Source organism: Geotrypetes seraphini, chromosome 7 (genome assembly GCF_902459505.1).
Source record: "Geotrypetes seraphini chromosome 7, aGeoSer1.1, whole genome shotgun sequence".
Taxonomy (NCBI): Eukaryota; Metazoa; Chordata; class Amphibia; order Gymnophiona; family Dermophiidae; genus Geotrypetes; species Geotrypetes seraphini.
In genome coordinates, this window is record NC_047090.1 from 12,479,194 (window position 1) to 12,500,436 (window position 21,243).

Consider the following 21,243-nt stretch of genomic DNA (forward strand, 5'->3'; position numbering starts at 1 on the left):
CGGTTCAGCGGACGGCCACCAGGATGATCTCGGGGTTCAAGGGTCTCTCGTACGAAGAGACACTGAACAAATTGCAGCTCTACACTCTCGAGGAACATAGGGAGAGGGGAGACATGATCGAAACATTTAAGTACCTCACGGGACGTGTCGAAGTGGAAGATGATATTTTCTTTCAAAGGGACCTTCGGCCACAAGAGGGCACCCGCTCAAACTCAGGGGCGGAAAATTTCATGGTGACACCAGAAAGTATTTCTTCACAGAGAGAGTGGTTGATCATTGGAACAAGCTTCCAGTGCAGGTGATCGAGGCAGACAGCGTGCCAGACTTTAAGAATAAATGGGATACCCATGTGGGATCCCTACGAGGTCAAGATAAGGAAATTGGGTCATTAGGGCATAGACAGGGGGTGGATAAGAAGAGTGGGCAGACTTGATGGGCTGTAGCCCTTTTCTGCTGTCATCTTCTATGTTTCTATGTAACATCGTAACTTTGTGGCAGAGTTTTTCCATTAGTACAACCTTAAAGCAGTCAAGGAAAGAGCAAGTCATGACCAATCCATACTGAAGGCTAAATTCAGGCCAAATACACCATCTGTACAGATTCAACCCCTTATTTAGATCTAAAAAGACAGCTATTAGGGCCCACAGCATTTCAGTGCTACGGTCCTGTCTAAAGGCTAGATTGGTAATGGATCAAGAAAATTTGTTCTTCTAAATCAGTCTCTCTCCATGCTCATTCCCACATGCCATTCAAAACAGACCTTTCCTTAGCCCTTTCTGCTCATCGGAAACTCAGCAGGTACAGGGGTCATTATTTTCCTATTTCCATGCCCACAGCACTCTCCTGTGGTTGAAAGAGGAGATCATTTTTGAGAGCTACTGCTGGTTCTGGTCTAGTTCCTATTATTATTTTTGAAGCTGTTTGATGAAAAATGGCCAGTATATGTTGCTCACTCTTATGATTTTACATTTAAATATTCTACTGTATGACAGTTGTTGCATACCCTGTGATACCAGATGTGACATAGTCTTTCCCGAGGTAGTTGTAGCCATAGTAAATGAGATCTTCGCAGACATCCTTTACTTTGCTGCCTCCAAAAGCTGTGCCATAGTGAAACCTGCCGTCCAGGACCCCAGCCTTCCCTGCCAAGAGCTCAATAAGTTTCCCCACCTAGAAACCAGAATACAGGACAAGAGTTAAACATAAATATTGATAGACTATATAACAAGAGGACAGCAAAAATGCATGCAGAAATTCAGACAAATTCTTACTTAGTACAGGAAAGAGAACTTTATTCATGAATTTTAAATTTCCCTCCTGAAGCACTAGTAGCAGCACTTCAGTAGAGTAGCTAAAAGAATCATTCTGGGCTAAGGAAGTTATTAAGTTATTATGTGCAAGCCGCTTTGATTTATCTATGTGATATATTATATTTGACAATAGTATTTTACTTTCCACTCAACACCACTTCCTAAAAGATATTTCCTATCATATTAGGTTTTGCATTCCTAGTTGTCTGTCCCTCTTATGGACTCCAGAGGTTATCTTTACTGAATGTACTTGCATATCAGTAGGAAAAGTTTGAACTGTATAACGAAACAGATAGGGAGCCAATGAAATGAGTGTACTGTCACTGGCAAAATCGTGCAGCAGAACTGTGAACAGATTGAAGGGAAATGATTTAGTGGGAGATCTGTGAGGATCAAGTTGAAGTAATCAAGCGGAAGGTACAGAGTATGGATAAGGGTTTTGGTAGGGTGCTCATAAAAGAAGGGATAAATTTTGCTAATGTTATACAGAAAGAAATGATAGGTTTTAGGTTTTAGCAATCTACTGGATAATCAGCAGACAGGAGAGAGAAAGGGGAGTTAAAGCTGACCTCCAGGTTACACACGGAGGTTGGCAGTGTTTCTCAACTTCTTCAAGCCAAGTACCCCCTAAGCCTAGCAAATACCAACTGAGTACCCCGCTCAAACTCCGCCCAGACTCGCCCTGACTCCACCCTCATAATAATAGTACTAATTGTAATGCAATTTCCATCCATTTTTCATATACACACAATATAATCTTATTAATACATAATGGTAACCACAAAATTAAAAAAATACAAAGCACACTGTATACAGAAAAAAATGTTAATTATCATTTATATTTGGGGGGGGGTTTCCAAAGAGGTCATCACAGATGACTTTAAAATATGCAATGTCGCCTCAGTAACAACTAACATTCTGCGCCCCAACCAAACTGGATTCCATCAACATCGCTCCACTGAACACTCATTACTTGGCTTGACCTCCTCCATCCAACATTTCCTAGATCAACACAAATCAGTAATTCTTATTTCATTGGATCTATCAGCAGTATTTGATACCATCGATCATCAATTACTCTTAATCAGACTGTCTGCTGTAGGAATCAAAGATCATGCTTTAGATTGATTTTCCTCATACTTCAAAGATAAAACATCTACGGTAATGACTGATGGCTCTACTTCAAAAACATTCACAAATCATTTCGGCATCCCGCAGGGTTCGATTCTGTCCCCTTTGCTGTTTAACATATATTTGGCTCCACTTCCAACTCCAGGTGAGGGCGCACCATGGCCCGGTACAGCGGCATTATAACCTTCTCTGATCTGTTTGTGATCCCCTTCTGTATCATTCCTAGCATTCTGTTTGCCCTTTTCGCTGCTGCCGCACATTACACAGACGGCTTCATCGACTTGTCGATCAGAACTCCCAAGTCTCTTTCCTGGGAGGTATCTTCAACTAAAATTATGGGTGTCATCATAGATAGCAAGCTAAGCTACCATCAGCAAATCGGTGCAGTGGTTAGACACTGCTTCCACAAACTTCGAATGATCAGGTCACTTTCAAATCTTTTAGAGTCGGCATCTTTAAACATCTTAATCCATTTGCTGGTTATCTCTAAAATCGACTACTGCAATTCTCTCTACAATGAAATCAAACAGCTCCAGCTTATTAAAAATACTTCTATTAAAATTATCACCAGTTCCAAAAAAATATGATCATGTGACCCCCCCTGCTTAAAAGAGCCCATTGGCTTCCCATTCATCACAGAATTACCTTTAAAATTGCTCTCCTTATATTTAAAACACTTAAAATTAGACAACCTGCCTTTATTGATAGATTGCCCATCCCACATTCTCCCTCAAGAACTCTTAGATCCTCAAGCCAAAACTTACTCTTTGTTCCTTTTCTTAAGACCTTCCACACTTGCCATACAACTTCATTTCCTGTAACTGCTCCCCTTATCTAGAATGCTCTCCCCATTCACCTTAGGGAGGAATCCAACAGAGATAAATTCAAAGGAGCGATTAAGTGCTTCTTATATAGAGATGCCTTTGAGCAATAATTCTGTTATCTTCCTGGACTATGTAAAGGCTTTTGTTCTTCCATTCTATGTTCCTTTTCTTTGACTATATTGTAGTTCTTCCCTATCCATCTGTTTGTCTGCTATGTTATTTGCAGTTTGGCTTTGTTAATTATTTTAATTTGTTGTCCCCCATTTTTAAAGTTTATGTAAATCGCCTAGAATTGTAACAAGGAGGACAGATTCTGTACTATGGCCTGACTGGCGTGGAGATAGAGCTTCTTGTTGATCAATGAAAGGTTGCAGTTGGTGGAGCACTATCTTCTCCAGTAGTTTGGAGATGAAGGGGAGGTTAGAAACAGGGCGGTAGTTGCTTGGATCATTTGGGTCGAGGGAGGGTTTCTTGAGGGTGGGTTTGATAATGGCCGATTTCCAGTTGAGGGGAATTTTCCCAGTTATCAGTGAGGTGTTGATGATGGGGAGGATTGATTCTGCAAAGGCATCTTTGGGAGGACAAAAGGAGGTTGGATGGGCATGGGTCAAGGATGGAATTGGAGGGTCGAAGCTCTTGTAGCATTTCTAGGAGCTCAGCATGTGTGACCGGGTGAAGTTGGGAAAGGGTTCTACAAGGTGGGGTCCATTTCACCATCTGCCAATTAAAGGGTTAAATTCACCTGCTTACTGTTTAAGCTAGTACATGACTGGCCCTGCCATATCTGGTGGTTTGTTTTATCTTTGCCCCCCACTGGGCATGTACCAAGGAGGAAAAGCCCTTTGCCTTGGGTAGGCCCAAATTCCTTTTGGGTAGACAGACTGTTCTCATTCCAGGCAGCTAGAATGTGGGATAAATCCTCTGTGATTTTCCAGCACTCTGGGCCAGATTCTCAAAACTCACTGGTAAAATCTGGCGGGTCGACGTAGTGGCCATAGTGGGAGCAATTTTTCTTTTACAGGCAATTCTCAACATAACAGCATAATAGCAAAAACCGTATCTGCCATGGCCAGTAGAGCATGACGAGAATTATAGTTCTTGATCCTGCTTGAGTTTCAGGAGTTTGTTATTATTAGCTTCTATACCGCTACTAATGACTGGGATGTCAATTCAGAGCGGTTTGTATGAGCTTCTGTAAAAGGTGTTACAATACTTGAGCGTCTGTGGAGGTGTTATAATACAGAGTTACAAAGAGCTTCTGCGAGGTGTTACAATACATGAGCTCTATACAGAATTACATATCTGTCATGTGATCCTCATCTGGAGCAGAACCAAGGCACTTTCTTGTTCAGATGAGTAGCAAAAAGGTCTATAGAGGGATGCCCTACTCTCAGAGCTTTCAAGCAACACCTATGTTTAAAAAGCATGCGTGCAGACAGTTGGTTTTCCCCTGCAAAGTAAGCAGCTCTAAGCACCATCATGTGGGAGAGGGCTCGCATCCACATCCTGACTTCTTCCTGACTCAGGAGGTAAGATCTTCTGCCTACCTGCTTGTTGACATAGTACATTAAAACCCATTTATCTAATTGGATCAAGATAATTGAGTTTTTCAGCCAATCTATGAAAGATTTTAGAGTGTTCCAGATAGCTCATAGTTTTAGGAGATTTATTTAGTATTGTGTCTCCTGAGCAGACCATATAGGTAGGCACCACACCCATGGCCAATGAGTTCTCCATCCAAAGTTGGATGCATCCATCATTTGGAATGGTAGTCCCTTACCCAAATTGCTGAAAATTAGCTAACAAGATTCCTTCAAAAGAGTTATGATGTGGACAGTGGAGGCCATGTTATATAGTAGTCTCAACTTCTGCCAAGCTGACACTCGACAATTCTGACACACCTGGACTACTGAGATAAGAACCTTTATCTCTGCAGTTGGAGGGAACTGCAGGCTTGAGTCACATCTAGCAGGGCTCCAATTGCTGGGATGGGGTGAGGTTGGATTTGGGGAGGTTTACGATACACCCTAGTAGCTCCAACATCTAAATGGTTCTGCACGTTGACTTTGCTGCTCCTTGCTCTGATGTGCTCAACCAGCTAATAATCTAAGTAGGGAAGCACACTCCCAAGTCTGCAAAGCAACACCGATGACTGTTAGACATTTTAAACACATATAATCTGATGTCTAAATTTAGTTATCAAGAGCGTGCGTATTTTATAGAATACACAATCCACAACAAAAGAACAGCATTACATATTCTTTTAAAAATTGTCTTATATATACATTTTTGTTATTTTAAAGTCTTCAGATCATGCCAACCACCAGCCAAATTATTCATAGGCTTATTTTTTTCATTGGCTTATGTCTCATCATCAGACTTAAATTATATTTTCTTATAAAGTGCTCTGTGCAATTCATGTGCTCAATTCATACGTGAAAATCACTTCCAAACTTATGAATTAAAAACTTTGTACTTAGCTTCAACCGTAATTTTTTCTGCAAAATCTTTAAACATCGGGTAGGACTTATTGGCTTGACATGTTTCGCCCAAAGGCTTTCTCAAGAACGAGTCCCCCCTTTTGTTTTGTACCGCTGCATCCCGACAACATATCTTTAATCCAAAGATAGGTTTAGACTAAAGATATGTTGTGGGGATGCAGCGGTGCAAAACAAAAGGGAGGATTCGTTCTTGAGAAAGCCTTTGGGCGAAACATGTCAAGCCAATAAGTTTCGTTTCAAGATTATTAAAAATTTGATATACCACCTTATCAATTTATTTCAAGGTGGTTATACATTTTAAACTAGGGTAAAAACAAATAATACAAATTAACATAACTTTAACAAAAAAACATACTAGACTAGACAAACGGGTATGAGTGGGAAGTAAGGGTAGAACTACAATGTAGAGAATGACACGGTGACAAAATTCATCACCGTTCCCGTCCCCACGGATAACCGCGGGAAATAATCCCATATCATTTTCTAGTGTCTGTTTCAACCTCAGTCCTTCTACACCAGCATTCTTCAGAGCAAAGCTTTTGGGTCAGTGGTTGTGGCCATTCATACTCTGATTCTTCCCTCTCTCCTTAAAGAATGACATGAAGATGGTTTCCCGCGGTTATCCGCGGGAACGGGAACGGTGATGAATTTTGTCACCGTGTCATTCTCTACTACAATGGTTAAAGAAAAGTAAGATATAAAGGTATAAACATAAGGAAGGGGTTAAAAACAAATAAGTCCAATACAAGTGGACTCATAAAAAATAAAGAAAAATAAAAAATAAAAAAAAATCCTTAAAAAGCATCTTTAAAAAGGAATGTCTTAAGAAAAGATTTAAATTTCTCAAGATTAGTTATCTCTCTTAAAGCATTTGGTGCCGAATTCCAGAGTGTTGGAGCAACTACTGAAAAGATAAGAGTTTCTTCTAGTGTTGATATGATTCAGAGTTGGAATTGCTAATAAATTTTGCTCCGAAGAACGAAGAAAACGCAATGTAGTGTGCGGTATCAAAAATTTATTAATGAATTCTGGCTGTCCAATGTTTCTTGTTTTAAAAGTCAATAATAAAGTTTTATCAGAAGAGGAGTCACGTGGTCGCATTTTTTGGCCTTGTAAATGACTTTTACTGCTTTATTCTGGATTATTTGTAAACGTTTTAACTCTTTTTTAGTAATACCATGGTATAAGGCATTGCCATAATCCATATAAGAAATGACTAGTGAATGGATTAAAATATTTAAAGCTTGATGTTTAAAGATTTAGCAGAAAAAATTATGGTCGAAGCCAAGTACAAAGCTAAGTACAAAGTTTTTAATTCATAAGTTTGGAAGTGATTTTCACATATGAATTGAGCACATGAATTGCACAGAGTACTTTATAAGAAGAGAAGCTTCCGCCCACACATGCACACTATTGTTTGCAGGCTCCGACGGTTTTGTGAAAGTTACTCAGAACGCAACGCGAAGGTAAAGGGGAGGGAGGGAGATAGATAGATAGATTCGGGTAGGAAGGAGGGAGGGGGCGAGAGGGAAGGGTGGTGGAGGAAAGGAACAGACGTTGAAGGGACATGGGGAAGACAGAGTGGGGAGAAGACGCTGGAAGGGAAGAAGACATAGATGCCAGACTAAGGGGGAGTGGAGGGAAGAAGATGGGTGCTAGACCAATTGGGGGGGGGGGGGGTGAAGGGAGAGCAAATGGAAGATGCAGAGAGAAGACAGTGGATGGAAGGAATTGAATGAGAAGATGAGGAAAGCAGAAACCAGACAAAAAGGTAGAAAAAAAAAATTTCTATTTATTTATTATTTTTTGCTTTAGGATAAAGTAGTAAATTAGTTGTGTTGTTAAAAATTTATAAACAAAGCCCTGCCAGATGAACATCTCTTTCTCTAGTTCAGCATCCAGAACTTTGATTTATAAGGAAGGAGTAAGCTAAATATTGCAGTACTGAGGCTTGTATGGATGCTGCAGGGATGGGGACAGTGGTTGTGGGGACGGGTCAGGGACAGTGGTCATAGGGACGGGGCGATGACAGGGACAGTGGTCACGGGGACGGGGACAAATTTTTTCCCCATGTCATTCTCTACTTTCAAATAAAATAAAACACAGAAGTGAAGCTTCTATTTGATCACCTAAGGTCATTATTAAGAGAGTAGTACTAGCTTCTCATCATAGCATGAATAAGTTCTCAGACTTCCCTTTCGTGCCCTTTCCACTGGTTTTCCACCTTTATCTTGCAATCCTACTTACCACTTACACAAATTCATGTCCACTAAGGTCTTCAAAAGAGCAAACTTCTGTACCTACTTCTTGCTTCCCAGAGTTGGGTTCAAACTGACAAGATGCTTCCCATATTTAGGCTCCTGCCTTTGGATGCCTTGCCCTTTGACATTACATAAGTACATAAGTAGTTGCCTCCGCCGGGGCAGACCAGAGGTCCATCCAGCCCAGCGGTCCGCTCACGCGGCGGCCCATCAGGCATATTGCCTGGTCAGCGGTCCCTGACTAATTTTATTGCCTACCTCTACACTTATCTCTAAACCTTCCACTGCTCTTATCTGTACCCCTCAATCCCTTTGTCTTCCAGGAACCTATCCAGGTCATCTTTGAAACCCTGTACTGTGCTATTTCTTATCACGGCCTCCGGAAGGGTGTTCCATGTGTCCACCACCCTCTGTGTGAAAAAGAACTTCCTTGCGTTTGTTTTAAACCTGTCCCCCTTCAATTTCATCGAGTGTCCCCTTGTTCTTGTGGTTTCTTTCAAATTGAAAAATCTGTCTTTGTCAACCTTTTCGATGCCCCTCAGGATCTTGAAGGTCTCTATCATATCTCCTCTGAGTCTCCGCTTTTCCAGGGAGAACAGCCCCAGCTTCTTCAGTCTGTCAGTGTATGTAAGGTTTTCCATACCCTTAATCAGTTTAGTTGCTCTTCTCTGGACTCCCTCAAGCATTGCCATGTCCTTTTTGAGGTACGGTGACCAGTACTGTACACAGTATTCCAGATGCGGGCGCACCATAGCCCGGTATAGTGGCAGGAGCAAAAGCTGCTATTGTGAATTCAAGACCAAAATTAAAACCTGGCTATTTACTCTCACATTTTGCAAGATACCAGGTCCAGACCAATCGGGCCTGTAGACTACCTTGGCTATCTTTTGTCCACCCACTCTTACAGGATTCTAACTTTTACTCCTTACTTGGCATTTTATGCTCTCTGTCCATTTGTTCATATGTCCTATAAGAACTTTAAAGACTCTTCGTAAACTGTCATTCCACCCATGATAGGCTAGATGTCATATCAAATGCATCAATCAAACAAACAGCTTTGAATGTGAACATTATTTTATGTTAGTTATCAAAACATGAAATCTACAACCAACCGTCATTCTTGAAGGGAAGCCATGGGGATTCATGATGATATCAGGACAAATTCCAGTGTCACAAAATGGCATGTCCTCCTGAGGGACAATCAAACCACAAACTCCTGTGAAATAAAAAAAGAATTAAACATTTTTAAGATTAAGCATTATAGGCCCAGCAAAAAGAAGGTGGCAGATCTTCAGGCACCGGCACCAGCATGTCCTGTGCATTGGTGCCGATGCAAGATGGGGGTAAGCAATGTGCTCGGGTGGAAGCGTGGATGATACCAGATCGCGGTGGGGGGGCCACACAAGCGGGGGGGGGGGGTGGGGATGGCGGAACACGCGGGAGGGCATTCGTGAGTGGGGAAGCAATGCCGGTTCTCGGGGGGGGGGGAGGGGGTAAAGCAGCGCCGCTGGCCTCGGGGATGGGGGTGGGTGGGAACATATCAAGCGAGTTGTTTTACCTACCCAGACGTGGCTAGACCTGAATATCTATTCTTTAGCAACAATTGTCTGCCTATGTTACAAAATGTACCAGAGGACTGAAGCGAGATAGATCCTAGCAGGCCTACCTCACCAATACCTTTAATTCCGCCAATTTGGATGGCATGATTTTATCTTCAAACGCTGACCTTTTAACTTTGTATTTGATGGCCCCCCTGTAAACTGATTTGAGTTTCTTTATGGGAATGTTGTCTGTCAGCAGATCTGAAGGGCTGAACAACAATGGAGACCGTTGAATACTTCTGAGACTATGATCCATTGCCACAAACACTGTTGCATCTATCTGAATTTGGTGACATTAGTTAAGAAAAATTATTATAGCACTTTCTTGAATGCAAGAGCTGAGCTGACTGACTGAAGGAACTACCTGTAGTGGTCTTGAAATACCCTAGTCCTAACCCTGTGTGGCACAAATGCACAGGTGAGTCTCTTTTAATTAAAAGGACATTCTGGAATGAGGGGGCAGAGAATGAAGGGGAAAGGGGAAAGATTCAGAAGTAACCCCTAAAAATACTTCTTCGTGGAAAGGGTGTGAATTTGTTGAATGGCCTCCCAGTGGAGGTGGTAGAGACAAAGGGCTAGATTCAATAAATCTCCCTTACCTTTCTGTTCTGTGGCCGAGTTTTCCCGGGCGACTGATCCACAAAGCGTCCTCATGCAAATTATGCTGATCGGAGGCATGCCCCAAACCGACCACACGGATCACTGCAGAGTGATCCTGACGCATGCGCAGACCATCTTCTTTGCCTGTAGATGTCTGCGCATACGCTTGTTCTCCATGCTTTTTCGTAATTCTTTTTTTACTTTTTTACTCGGGTGGAAGATCCGTGATGAAAGAACTCCTGGACATGATGCATTGATCGAAGCCTGAGTTGGATCCTCTTCTGACAAACCCTCCCCCCCCCCCCCCCACAAACTTAGAGCAGCACTGAGCCAGCAGATCCTTAAAGCCGAGGTTGCATTTTTCCTACTGCACTTTGGAGTTTTATTAAAGACTGATCTGACAGGGCAGAGGACGAGCTTGCATTTTTTTCCCCCCCCAGAGGAACTTTCTCTGACTTCATTTAAGTGATTCCCTCCGCCAGCAACTTCTTAAAGGGAAAGTGATACTGTACTGCCTGAAGCTTTCGTCTTCACTTTCCAGCTCAGTCTTCAACTGTTTCTCAAACTTATCTTATAAATACACCTTGCCCTTGATTTAATTGGTGAGTGCTTTTGTCTTGTTGCTCTGAGCCTGTAGTTTTAACCCATTGGTTTAATGCGGGGCTGCACTGCGGCATGTTCTGGAACAGAACACGCCATGGTGCAGCCCCGCTTTAAACCCGTGGGTTAAAACCACGGGTTCGCACTGCAGGGAAGAGTGGCAGAGCGCAGTGTGAGCTGGGAATGTCGGGGCAGCAGAGAGCAGGAAAGTCAGCAGTCGCTTGTTTTTGAATCGCCAGCCCAATCGGTGTTCCTTCGTTGGTTTAGTGAATCGCTGCCTTCCTACTTATGTATGCGTTTCCCCTCATTTGCATGTGCAGATCAGATCGGCCAGAAGGTTAGTGAATTGGGTTGGGGTCGTAAAGTGGTCAGGACATGATCGGTGAGCTTAGTGAATCTAGCCCAAGGAACAAGTACATAGCATCTCTAAGGGAGAGAAGGGGAGAGTAGATGGCCCTATGATCTTTGTCTTCATTTTTCTATGTTTGTATATTGTTATATTTGTTCAGTCCCAAATCATTTTCTTTCCACAGAGGTGTTACTGTGCATTTACGGTGGAAACAGTAAAATGTCTAATAAAAACATGCTTGTGAACTTTAAATAAACTTTTGAAATATTAGAACTCTGTGTGACATCTGTACTCAATGGACCAAATCCTCAATGCTCCCCACTTCCGCCTTAACGTTTCCCCTTCTCCACATTAGAAAACAGATCAAATCTCTTCTTTGCAACAGACCTAATCCCTAACGCTCCCCTTCCCCCCTCCTCAACGCTTCCCATCTCTTCCTTTACTTTTCCGCCTCCCCCCACCCTCCTAAGATTGTTGCTCCCCCCCTTTCATCTAATATGCTTTGTTCCCCCTTCTCATAAATTCTTACAGTACACACTGTATGTACTCTGTATTTAGCCCTTCCCTCACCTAAATTGTTAATGTAAACTAGTCTGACCCTACGATTGCCTTGTTATGTTCTTCTTTTTTTCAATCGCACTGTATGTAATTCATCTATCTGTTGTGAACCTCCTAGAACTCCCTGGGTATGACAGTATACAAAATAAATTTTTATTATTATTATTTACTTTCCTCTTAAAAACACGTGAAAATTTCTAGCTGTTAGAATTTACAGTATAACTGCAAGTGCTATTTATGACAATTTTTTTTTTTTACCAAACCTTTTTGTCCATGCCGACTGCTAAACTTGTCTCCAATTTCTGGACGTCTTGTTTGTCTCAACAGAATTTTGATAAGGAATGCATCCTCAGCATTGGATGAAATCATGACCTTCTCAATGTAGGAATCTGTTGCTCCCTTGTACCTAAACGGTCATAGGGAAGGCAGAACATGCTTAGAGAAATATCAGTGTAATCAATTATTCTTACTGCACTAAAACTGCATAAACAGTAATTGCCCATGATGAAATCCTCCACATCATTAAACAAACGGGTATTCCCCAGGGGAGTAGACAGATTGGAGCAATGTACATAGTAGAAAGCTGTACGGGAACAGGGTCGATGGGAATCCTGCAGAATCTGTGGGGATGGAAGTGGCTTTTGCGGGGCTCCTGCAGGAGTGTACCTGCCCTCTGGATCTTGAAATATGAAGCAATTTATTGAAACATTGTAGACTGAATGAAGGCGGTTATTCTGATAGTTTTTATGCTATAACCAACTGCTGTAATTTTAGCCACACATCAGCATTGTTAATTACTAAGAATTAGTCACAATGGACACATGGTTTAGGTAGGGAGTGTGAAGGTTTCATGGATCAGTTAAAGGGGTTTGAGAATCAAAAAAAAGTTAAGGATCCATGAGCTTAGGTGGAAGTTTCTGCACTTGAACCTCCATTGCATGGAGATCTGTAATGGACACATCAAGTACTTCAGCAAAGAAAACAAATACAGAATTCTTTAAAAACTGTTAAAATGAAACAATTAGAAAGGTCTCCATTTTTCGTGTGGACATTGCAACCTTCACAAATGCAGCACAAGGGAGAGTTACAGAATGAGGAAAACTAAGGGAGGCTGCCGTAGCCACAGCAGATGATATAATGGTGGTCTGGGTCTAGATCAGTAGTTCTTAACCTGGGTTCGACCGAACCCCAGGGGTTCGGTGAGTCAGTCTCGCGGGTTCAGCGGAGGTCAAAACACACCTCCAACTCATATAGCGCTTCGGTCACGTTCAATCATCTATCAGTTATTCAGTGATTTTGATCAAGACTGATCGTGTACTCGGTTTCTTGATCTATCAATCTGTAACTAACGCCTTATATACATCAATCAATTCCTGTTCAAAATTTGTGATTTAACTGATAGATGATTGAACGTGACCGAAGCGCTTATGATTCGTGATGAAACGCCCCGCTTGTCCATAATTGGCTGCAGGTGATCACGCAACATCGCTTGGCCTATCTGTGCTGCAGGGGATTTGATGCGCACAGTAGTCGAATTGTAACTGTTGTGATGGTACGTCGTGTGATACCTATCTTAATATTTTAATCCCTTACTAACTATGTCGAGCAAAATACGAAAGTGGTCGGAACGTGATGGGAGTCAGCATCCTAATTGCATTATTATTCGAAATATAGGAGAACTTTTTTGTTTTCAAAATTGATATTATTTTTCCCCTCACTGTATACCTATGTTTCGAATTTGTAAAAATCATATTTTATTTTTCCAATAAAGAAGGGTTCGGTGAACACGCATATGAAACTGGTGGGGTTCAGTACCTCTAACAAGGTTAAGAAACACTGGTCTAGATGAACGATCTAAGGAGTCGGCAATGTCAGTCCTATGAGAACTTTCTCAGTACCAGACTCCGGCCTGAAGGGTCCCTCGAGGTTCACCCCATTCTCCCATTATTTTCAATATCTGTGTGTCTGTGTGTGTTCATTGCATCTGGTACCAATGGAAGAAGGTAAAATCATGTTTTCTTATGCCAACAATATTTTTATTCTTCAAAAGATTATTTTTCCCTTGCAAGAATAGGCAAATTTATTTCCAAAATAAAGCGCTGGATATTGGTAACTGCCTTTCAATAGATTCTTCTTCTTCTAAAGTTTTAGGCATCATTTTGGATTTGAAGTTAACTTTTTCTCCCCAAGTGAATGACTTTAAGAAATGTTTTTTTTTTAAATTACGACAGCTAATGATCAGTTTGTTCTCTCTTTTTAATCTCAACTCACTACGACATTGTATCTCAGTTTCTGATTTTGTCACAATTGAACTAGTATAATTCCCTTTATGGAGATTTGCAGTGGATTTAATAAAGAAGTAGCAACTGATCCAGAATATGGCAGCTTGCTTAACCTTTAGGTCTTTACAATTCGGTCATGTGAGTCCTTTTCTTTACAATCGTTATTGGCTTCAATGCAGGATAGAATTACAGTGGTACCTCGGTTTACGAGTGCACCAGTTTGCGAGTGTTTTGCAAGATGAGCAAAACATTCGCAAACTTGGTGCCTCGTAAACCGAGTTTGCCTCACTGTACAAGCGCCCACCCCCGCAATCCGGCATCCCCCCTGCGTTGCCCCCCCTCCACCGCGATCCTACTTCCCCCCCCCCCCCCCCCGAGCAGTCAATGACACCCTTTACCCGACTTGGCACCAGTGCCGGTGCCCGAAGATCCTCCCTCTTCTGGCGCGGTCTGGGCTGGGCGGTGCGTTGGAGATTCTCCTTCTTCTGGGCTGGGCTGGACTGGCTTTGAGCATTTGCGCATGATCAAAGCCTTCTGGTCTCGCTCTCAATCTCAGAGAGAGCGAGACCAGAAGGCTTTGAGCATGCACAAATGCTCAAAGCCAGTCCAGCCCAGCCCAGCCCAGAAGAAGGAGGATCTCCAACGCACCACCCAGCCCAGGCCGCGCCAGAAGAGGGAGGATCTTCGGGCACCGGCACTGGTGCCAAGTCGGGTAAAGGATGTCACTGACTGCTCGGGGGAGGGGGAGGGGAAGGAGGAAGTGGAACCAATCAAAGCAGTTTCCCTTACTTCCTATGGGGAAACTTGCTTTGATATACGAGCAATTTGGTTTACGAGCATGCTTCTGGAACGAATTATGCTCATAAACCAAGGTTCCACTGTACTTTTAAGATCTTATGCTTTGTTTTGATTCCAGAAGAGTTTCTTTTATTATTTTATTTTCCATCCAATCAATCCTAAGACCTTTTTATCTTGTACTGGGTTGGTATTTTGCTTTTTCCTTCCTTCAAAGCAATTTGATTTAAAAAGACACTAGAACAATCTTTTTCTTACCTGGCTGCATCACTCAAACTATCCTCCAGCCTCTATTTGTTCATCTTGCTCTACATTATACTGTATTTCATCATAACTTGAAGACTTTTTATTTTGTAAAAAGTCTGGCCTGATCCTGAATTGTCTTCTCTCTCTTTTTTTAAACCTCTTTGGGCTCAATTTTTTGGGGGAAGAGGTTATATATATGCAATAACTAACAATTAATTTATTGCTGGATGACATGACTGTATACTTTTTAAATATACGAAACAAAAGTATTACTGTTACTTCTGGCATTCATAAGGCATTCTTTGCTTCAATGTGAAATAACTCACTAATGACAGTCAGCTGGAAATGCATTTCTTCTGTGCTGGATATGTACCAGCAGCAGTGATTAACACAATATAAGAACATACGTTATGGGAACATCTTTATAATGTGGTTGCTGTGGCTGGCTGCTCCCCTCCAATGGAGTCTGGGTCACTGTTGGCATTGATTTATTCACAAGTACTTGCTTGTTTTCCACCTTCTCACCTGAAGGGAAAAAGATCAGGAAGTGATACAGTTTAGAACAGTGGTCTCAAACTCAAACCCTTTGCAGGGCCACATTTTGGATTTGTAGGTACTTGGAGGGCCGCAGAAAAAAAAAAGTTAATGTCTTATTAAAGAAATGACAATTTTGCACGAGGTAAAACTCTTTATAGTTTATAAGCCTCACCCCCCCCCCCGAAAGCCTGCATGTTCCCCCCTTCTTTGCAGTGTCCTCCAGCATCCCCCCTAGCCCTCCGGTCTTAGTTTCAGCTAATTACCGCAGCCTGCAGAGAGGATCGTCGGTGCTGTAGAATTCCTTGCAGGCTGCCATCGACCTCCACAGCATGTTCCCTCTGCTGATGTCAGGGGCAGGATCACGGCAGAGGGAACATGCTGCTGAGGACGACAGCAGTCTGCAAGGATCGCTACAGCACCGGCAATCCTAAATCTCAGTGGGACCCAAAGATCGCTGCTCCACAGCCCAATCTGTGTCCCCCTATGCCTAGTGAGATAAGCTCTGTGTAAAAGTTTATACTGCATTTCCTGATAGTCTGCTGACTTAGAAAAGAGATAAAGGGTCTGGAAATAGTCCAAGAATTGGGAATCTGAGATGCCCTGACCCACTGCTCCCACAATTTGCACATCCCAGGAACCCGGGAGGAGAGCCGCAGAACCCCATACCAGTGGGACAACCGGTTGAGAACAGGCGGGGTAGCCACAAAGATCTGGTTCAGAGGCCCCAAGTCCCAACCCCTCTCAATCTCCCAGATGGCAGAGGACCAGTAATGTCACAGCTGTAGAAAGGAGAACAGAAACTTATGGAGAAGTACCCATGCCCTCTGAACTTGTTGAAAGGAGGAAAAAGAAGCCTCCAACAGGTTCAGCAACTGCAGTCATGTGCCCACTCACGGAACACCAACTGGCCCCAACCAGGCAGGAACCCCGAATTGCCTTCAAACAGTAAGTAAGGAGAAACTGCAGACGGTAAACTCTGGCGACGACGCCACTACTACCAAGCCCGCCGAAAAGGCATCAGAAACCGAGAGCGACCCCTGGAGTGAACAGCATGTTCAGGCTGAGAGTGTAGTAAATTGAGAAATTGAAAGGGTTGGCTCCAGCCCTCAACCTACCCTGGGGGGAAGTAATGATCCTGCCCCATGTAACCCTCGTGGATCCACCTCAGTAAGGCGGCAATGTTATACAGTCGTATATTAGGAACATTCAACCCACCAGCCCCTTTAACCAAAGTCAATTTAGCCAGGGCCACTCGAGGGGCCTTAGACCTTCAGATGAGGGATTTAAAACGAGGATCATCCTGGCGGCGAAGCCAAAGCAGCACCGTTTGGAGGGGATAAAGTAATTTAGGAAGCAGGACCATCTTTACTAAGGCAGCAAAATGTACACCATCATGCTTTAAAAATATCTTGTGCCACTCTAAGCTGGAAAGAAGCTCACCTTGAAGTTTCAAGACTTAAGAAGTATTTTTACCTGGTGAGCAAATGCCATCAGCATCCAAGATTTCATGGCGCCAAATGGGTTTTCGTGTAGCAGCATCCAACATTGGGCCCATAACTTTATCAAAAGTCTGATTGGTGTAACGTTTCAGAGTACACTTTGCATTCTTGTACACAAGGCAACGTCCAAAGCCTACCAGAAAATGGAAACCATTAATGCATCTATTGGCTGCCAATAACAGAAAAAAATGTGATGGCCTAGGAAACAATTTTATAAATCTTACAGGTCTGTACATAGATTTTTAGAGCATACTGTGCGAGACCATAACTTGCTTTACTGGGGGAGATGGGGAATATGACTTTAGATCATTAAGCAAATTTGATTCATAATCAACAATACATTCTTCAAAGCTGAAAGCATCTGTTCCATATTTATTGGATAGAATTGTGATTTTGCCTCAGTATGCTTAAGTTATGTGCTGTCTTTTGCATACTTTGAAGACCTCACTTGCAGAAAACTGCTTAAATCTAAGCGGTGTACATATCAAACATACATAATCAATTAAAACAAACAGCAAAATGACAAACAGAGAAATATAGAAGTATTTGTATCATTGATAACATTTTGATAAGATAGTAGCATAAGTTTAAATCATCCCTTCTCAATCTCTCTCTGTTATTAAAGTTATGAGCCACCCAAACTAAGAATTCAAGACCCACTAGATGTTACAAAAGGGCATCTACAAATAGTTGTGTTTTTAGGAGTTTCTAAAAAGTCATATGATCCTTACATAATCTCAAAACTCCTGGGAGTTCCACAATTTTGTTCCAGCTACAGAAAACATAGCCATCTTCGATCTAACATAATGAACTCCATAATCAATCGCATCCCTCCTTCAGATCTAAATTTCCCGTTGGCTGATAGATTTCCCAAAGATTTTGAAAGCATGCAGGGCCAGATGCATATAGTACTTGGTGAACAACCGACAGCACCTTGTAGTATTATCCACTGCTATACTGGCAACCAATATAGAGACTTCAAAACCGGAGTAATATGTTCATCCTTAGGAATACCCGAAATCAGTCTTGCAGCTGAGTTCATTAAGAGCTGCAAAGGTTTACACCTCCATTTTGTCAATCCTAGATAGAGCATGTAACAGTAGTCAAGTCTGGTTATCAACAACATTTGAACCACCAAATGAAAATCGCCTGGTAGAGGCATCGATTTCAATATGTAAAGGAAATGTAGCTGACTAGCCAATAATTGCAAAAGGAAAAGAAATGGAGGAACAAAATTCTAACCACCACCAACTCCAATCAATTAGCTGCTTTGGCGTAATACAAAGAAACCAACTTCAATGGAGGAAAAAGCCTCATTCATGAAGAAAGCCAGAAACTCAGCTCAACTCCTTAAACATCACTGGCTTAAAAAATCTCCAGAACGCTATGAAAAAGTGTCGAGAGTAATGTGACCAGAGAAGCACCCTGCACCATGATCTCTGTTTTTCCAATATTTAATTGCAACCCATGTCCAACTCAAATTTCTGAATGTCCTCCTTCATGGGAAACCCCCTCAAAAAAAAATATCGTCTCAAAGAACAAAACCTTTTAGCCAAGGTAGCCATGTAAATATTAAATAACAGAGCAGACAATGCAGAACCTTGAGGAATCCTTTTTTTACAGTTTTCGGTGCAAACACCGATTGACCTTGTTGAAAGCTAAATAAGCATCCTTGTAAATAGGAAGGAAACCATGAATATACCTCAACTCCTAATCCAAGATTCGAGAGTTTCAACATCAAAAGATCTAAATTCACAGTATTAAAAGCGCCAGAGACATCCAGAGAGATAACACAATATGAAACACATCACATCTTTCTAAAGACTGAGTCTGGATGGGTTATTGAGGGGTGGGGTGGTTGGGATAGAGTGGTCTGCCAATGTAGACTCTTAGGCCCTGATTCTCAAAAGTTTAACGCCATTGCTAAACTGTTTTCCGATGGTTTAGCCTGCATGCATTTTAGTGGCGGATTGTTTTTAGCGAGGTTTCTAGCACTCTCAGACATTGACATGCAAATGGGCTCTTTAACATTAAAACGAGCACTCCAGTGGATTCTTTAAAATCATCAAACCATTCTCCAAGGGCGTCGTCGGCTTTTGGCGACAAAAATCAGCGACTGGTTCAGGGGTGCCGGTAAAGTGACAGCACTGTTTAAAACCCCGGCATAACAGTGTCGGAGACAGCTAAAAAAGCACCCCACCCCTCCCCAGCAGTGGGAGAGATGCCCATTCTCTCCCACTGCCAAGCAACCCCCCCTGCAGCGGGATAGATGCCCACTCTCTCCTGCTGACAAGTGAAACCCCCCTGGGGCTCTGATTGGCCCAAGTTGTTTAACTTCCTATGGGAAGGGCCTTAAAGAACCTGGGCCATCAGAGCCCCAGGCCCCTCCCCGGATGCACTGGGAAGGGGCCTAAGGCTATGATTGGCCTGGACGCCCCTTAAGAGGGGCCTTAGGCATCCAGTCAGCCATCTAATTCATCAGATGCAGGGGTGGGGGGAGTGTTGTGATGTAGCGGGAGAGAATGGGGATCTCTCCCGCTGTAGAGGGGGGTGCTGTGTCCCAGCGGGAGAGAATGGGCATCTCTCCCGCTGCTGGGGGGGAGGGGTGTTTCGCTTGGCAACAGAAGAAATTAAACATCTCTCCAGCTGTTATGTTCTGGGTTTTTTTTGGGGGGGGGTTTGTGTGTGTTTTCTGCGCATGTGTCCATCGCTATCACCAGTGATGGGCACATAAGTTGAGCATTGGGTAATTCTCTATTAATTATCTTATTACTCCACATTGCTCCAAAATCTCAAGAGCTTCCCAGCTGGTTCTTACCTCTGTCCAAAGAAGCCTTGTTCAGGACCAAAGCATCTTCAATGTCATAGCCACTGTAACTCATGACAGCAACTGTGGCATTCTGTCCAGCTGGCAACTTTTCAAACTCAATCAGTTCAATGGTTTTCGTTTTCACCATTGGTTTCTGTGGATATGCCAGTAGGTACATTAGAGTATCAATTCTATTCCTCTGATTGTAAGCAATGGTACCTTCAAAACAATCAAAACTCATTTTACTCTTGGTGAACTCAACTGTCAATATGCTACATCAAAGGAAACAATTCAATTCTGACGCATTTCAAACTCAACCCATTGCCTCTGGGGAATGCACCTATCAGTCATAGTCTGGGCAGCCTCAGGCTTAAGGTAAGTAAAGCACAGTTACTTACCGTAACAGGTGTTATCCAGGGACAGCAGGCAGATATTCTTAACACATGGGTGACGTCACCGACGGAGCCCTCGGTACGGACCTTTTAACTAGAAGTTTCTAGTTGGCCGCACCGCGCGTGCGCGAGTGCCTTCCCGCCCGACGGAGGAGTGCGTGGTCCCCAGTTAGGATAAGCCAGCTAAGAAGCCAACCCGGGGAGGTGGGTGGGACTTAAGAATATCTGCCTGCTGTCCCTGGATAACACCTGTTACGGTAAGTAACTGTGCTTTATCCCAGGACAAGCAGGCAGCATATTCTTAACACATGGGTGACCTCCAAGCTAACAGAGAGGGAGGAGGGATGGTTGGCCATTAGGAAAATAAATTTTGTAACACAGATTGGCCGAAGTGTCCATCCCGTCTGGAGAACGCATCCAGACAGTAGTGAGTAGTGAACGTGTGAACTGAGGACCAAGTGGCCGCCTTGCAGATTTCCTCGATGGGCGTGGAACGGAGGAAAGCCACAGAAGCAGCCATAGCTCGGACTCTGTGGGCCGTGACAGATCCTTCCAGAGAGAGACCGGCCCGAGCATAACAGAAGGCAATACAGGCAGCAAGCCAATTTGAAAGTGTCCGTTTGGAGACAGGACGGCCCAAACGGTTGGGATCGAAAGACAAAAAGAGCTGAGGGGATGTTCGGTGAGCTCTGGTACGATCAAGGTAGTAAGCAAGGGCACGCTTACAATCCAGCGTGTGCAACGCCTGTTCTCCAGGATGCGAGTGAGGCTTAGGGAAGAAGACGGGAAGCACAATGGACTGGTTGAGGTGAAAAGCTGAGACCACCTTGGGAAGGAATTTAGGGTGGGTACGCAGAACAACCTTGTCATGGTGAAAAACAGTGAACGGTGGGTCGGCAACCAGTGCATGCAGTTCGCTAACCCTCCTGGCAGAGGTGATGGCAATTA

At 43.0% G+C, this 21,243-nt stretch overlaps 1 protein-coding gene across 2 annotated transcripts in view; it reads right to left on the reverse strand.

Annotated features, from left to right (window-relative positions):
* The window catches only part of POLR3B (RNA polymerase III subunit B), a 184,536-nt gene that overhangs the window by 10,701 nt on the left and 152,592 nt on the right, over positions 1 to 21,243 (reverse strand). For both annotated transcript variants that reach the window (XM_033952054.1, XM_033952053.1), the window contains 6 exons: positions 19,913 to 20,122; positions 17,069 to 17,227; positions 15,466 to 15,583; positions 11,999 to 12,141; positions 9,140 to 9,243; positions 1,004 to 1,170 (listed from right to left, as the gene is read on the reverse strand). In XM_033952054.1, coding sequence (XP_033807945.1) covers positions 1,004 to 1,170; positions 9,140 to 9,243; positions 11,999 to 12,141; positions 15,466 to 15,583; positions 17,069 to 17,227; positions 19,913 to 20,122 — 901 coding nt within the window. The remainder of the gene's footprint in view (positions 1 to 1,003; positions 1,171 to 9,139; positions 9,244 to 11,998; positions 12,142 to 15,465; positions 15,584 to 17,068; positions 17,228 to 19,912; positions 20,123 to 21,243) is intronic.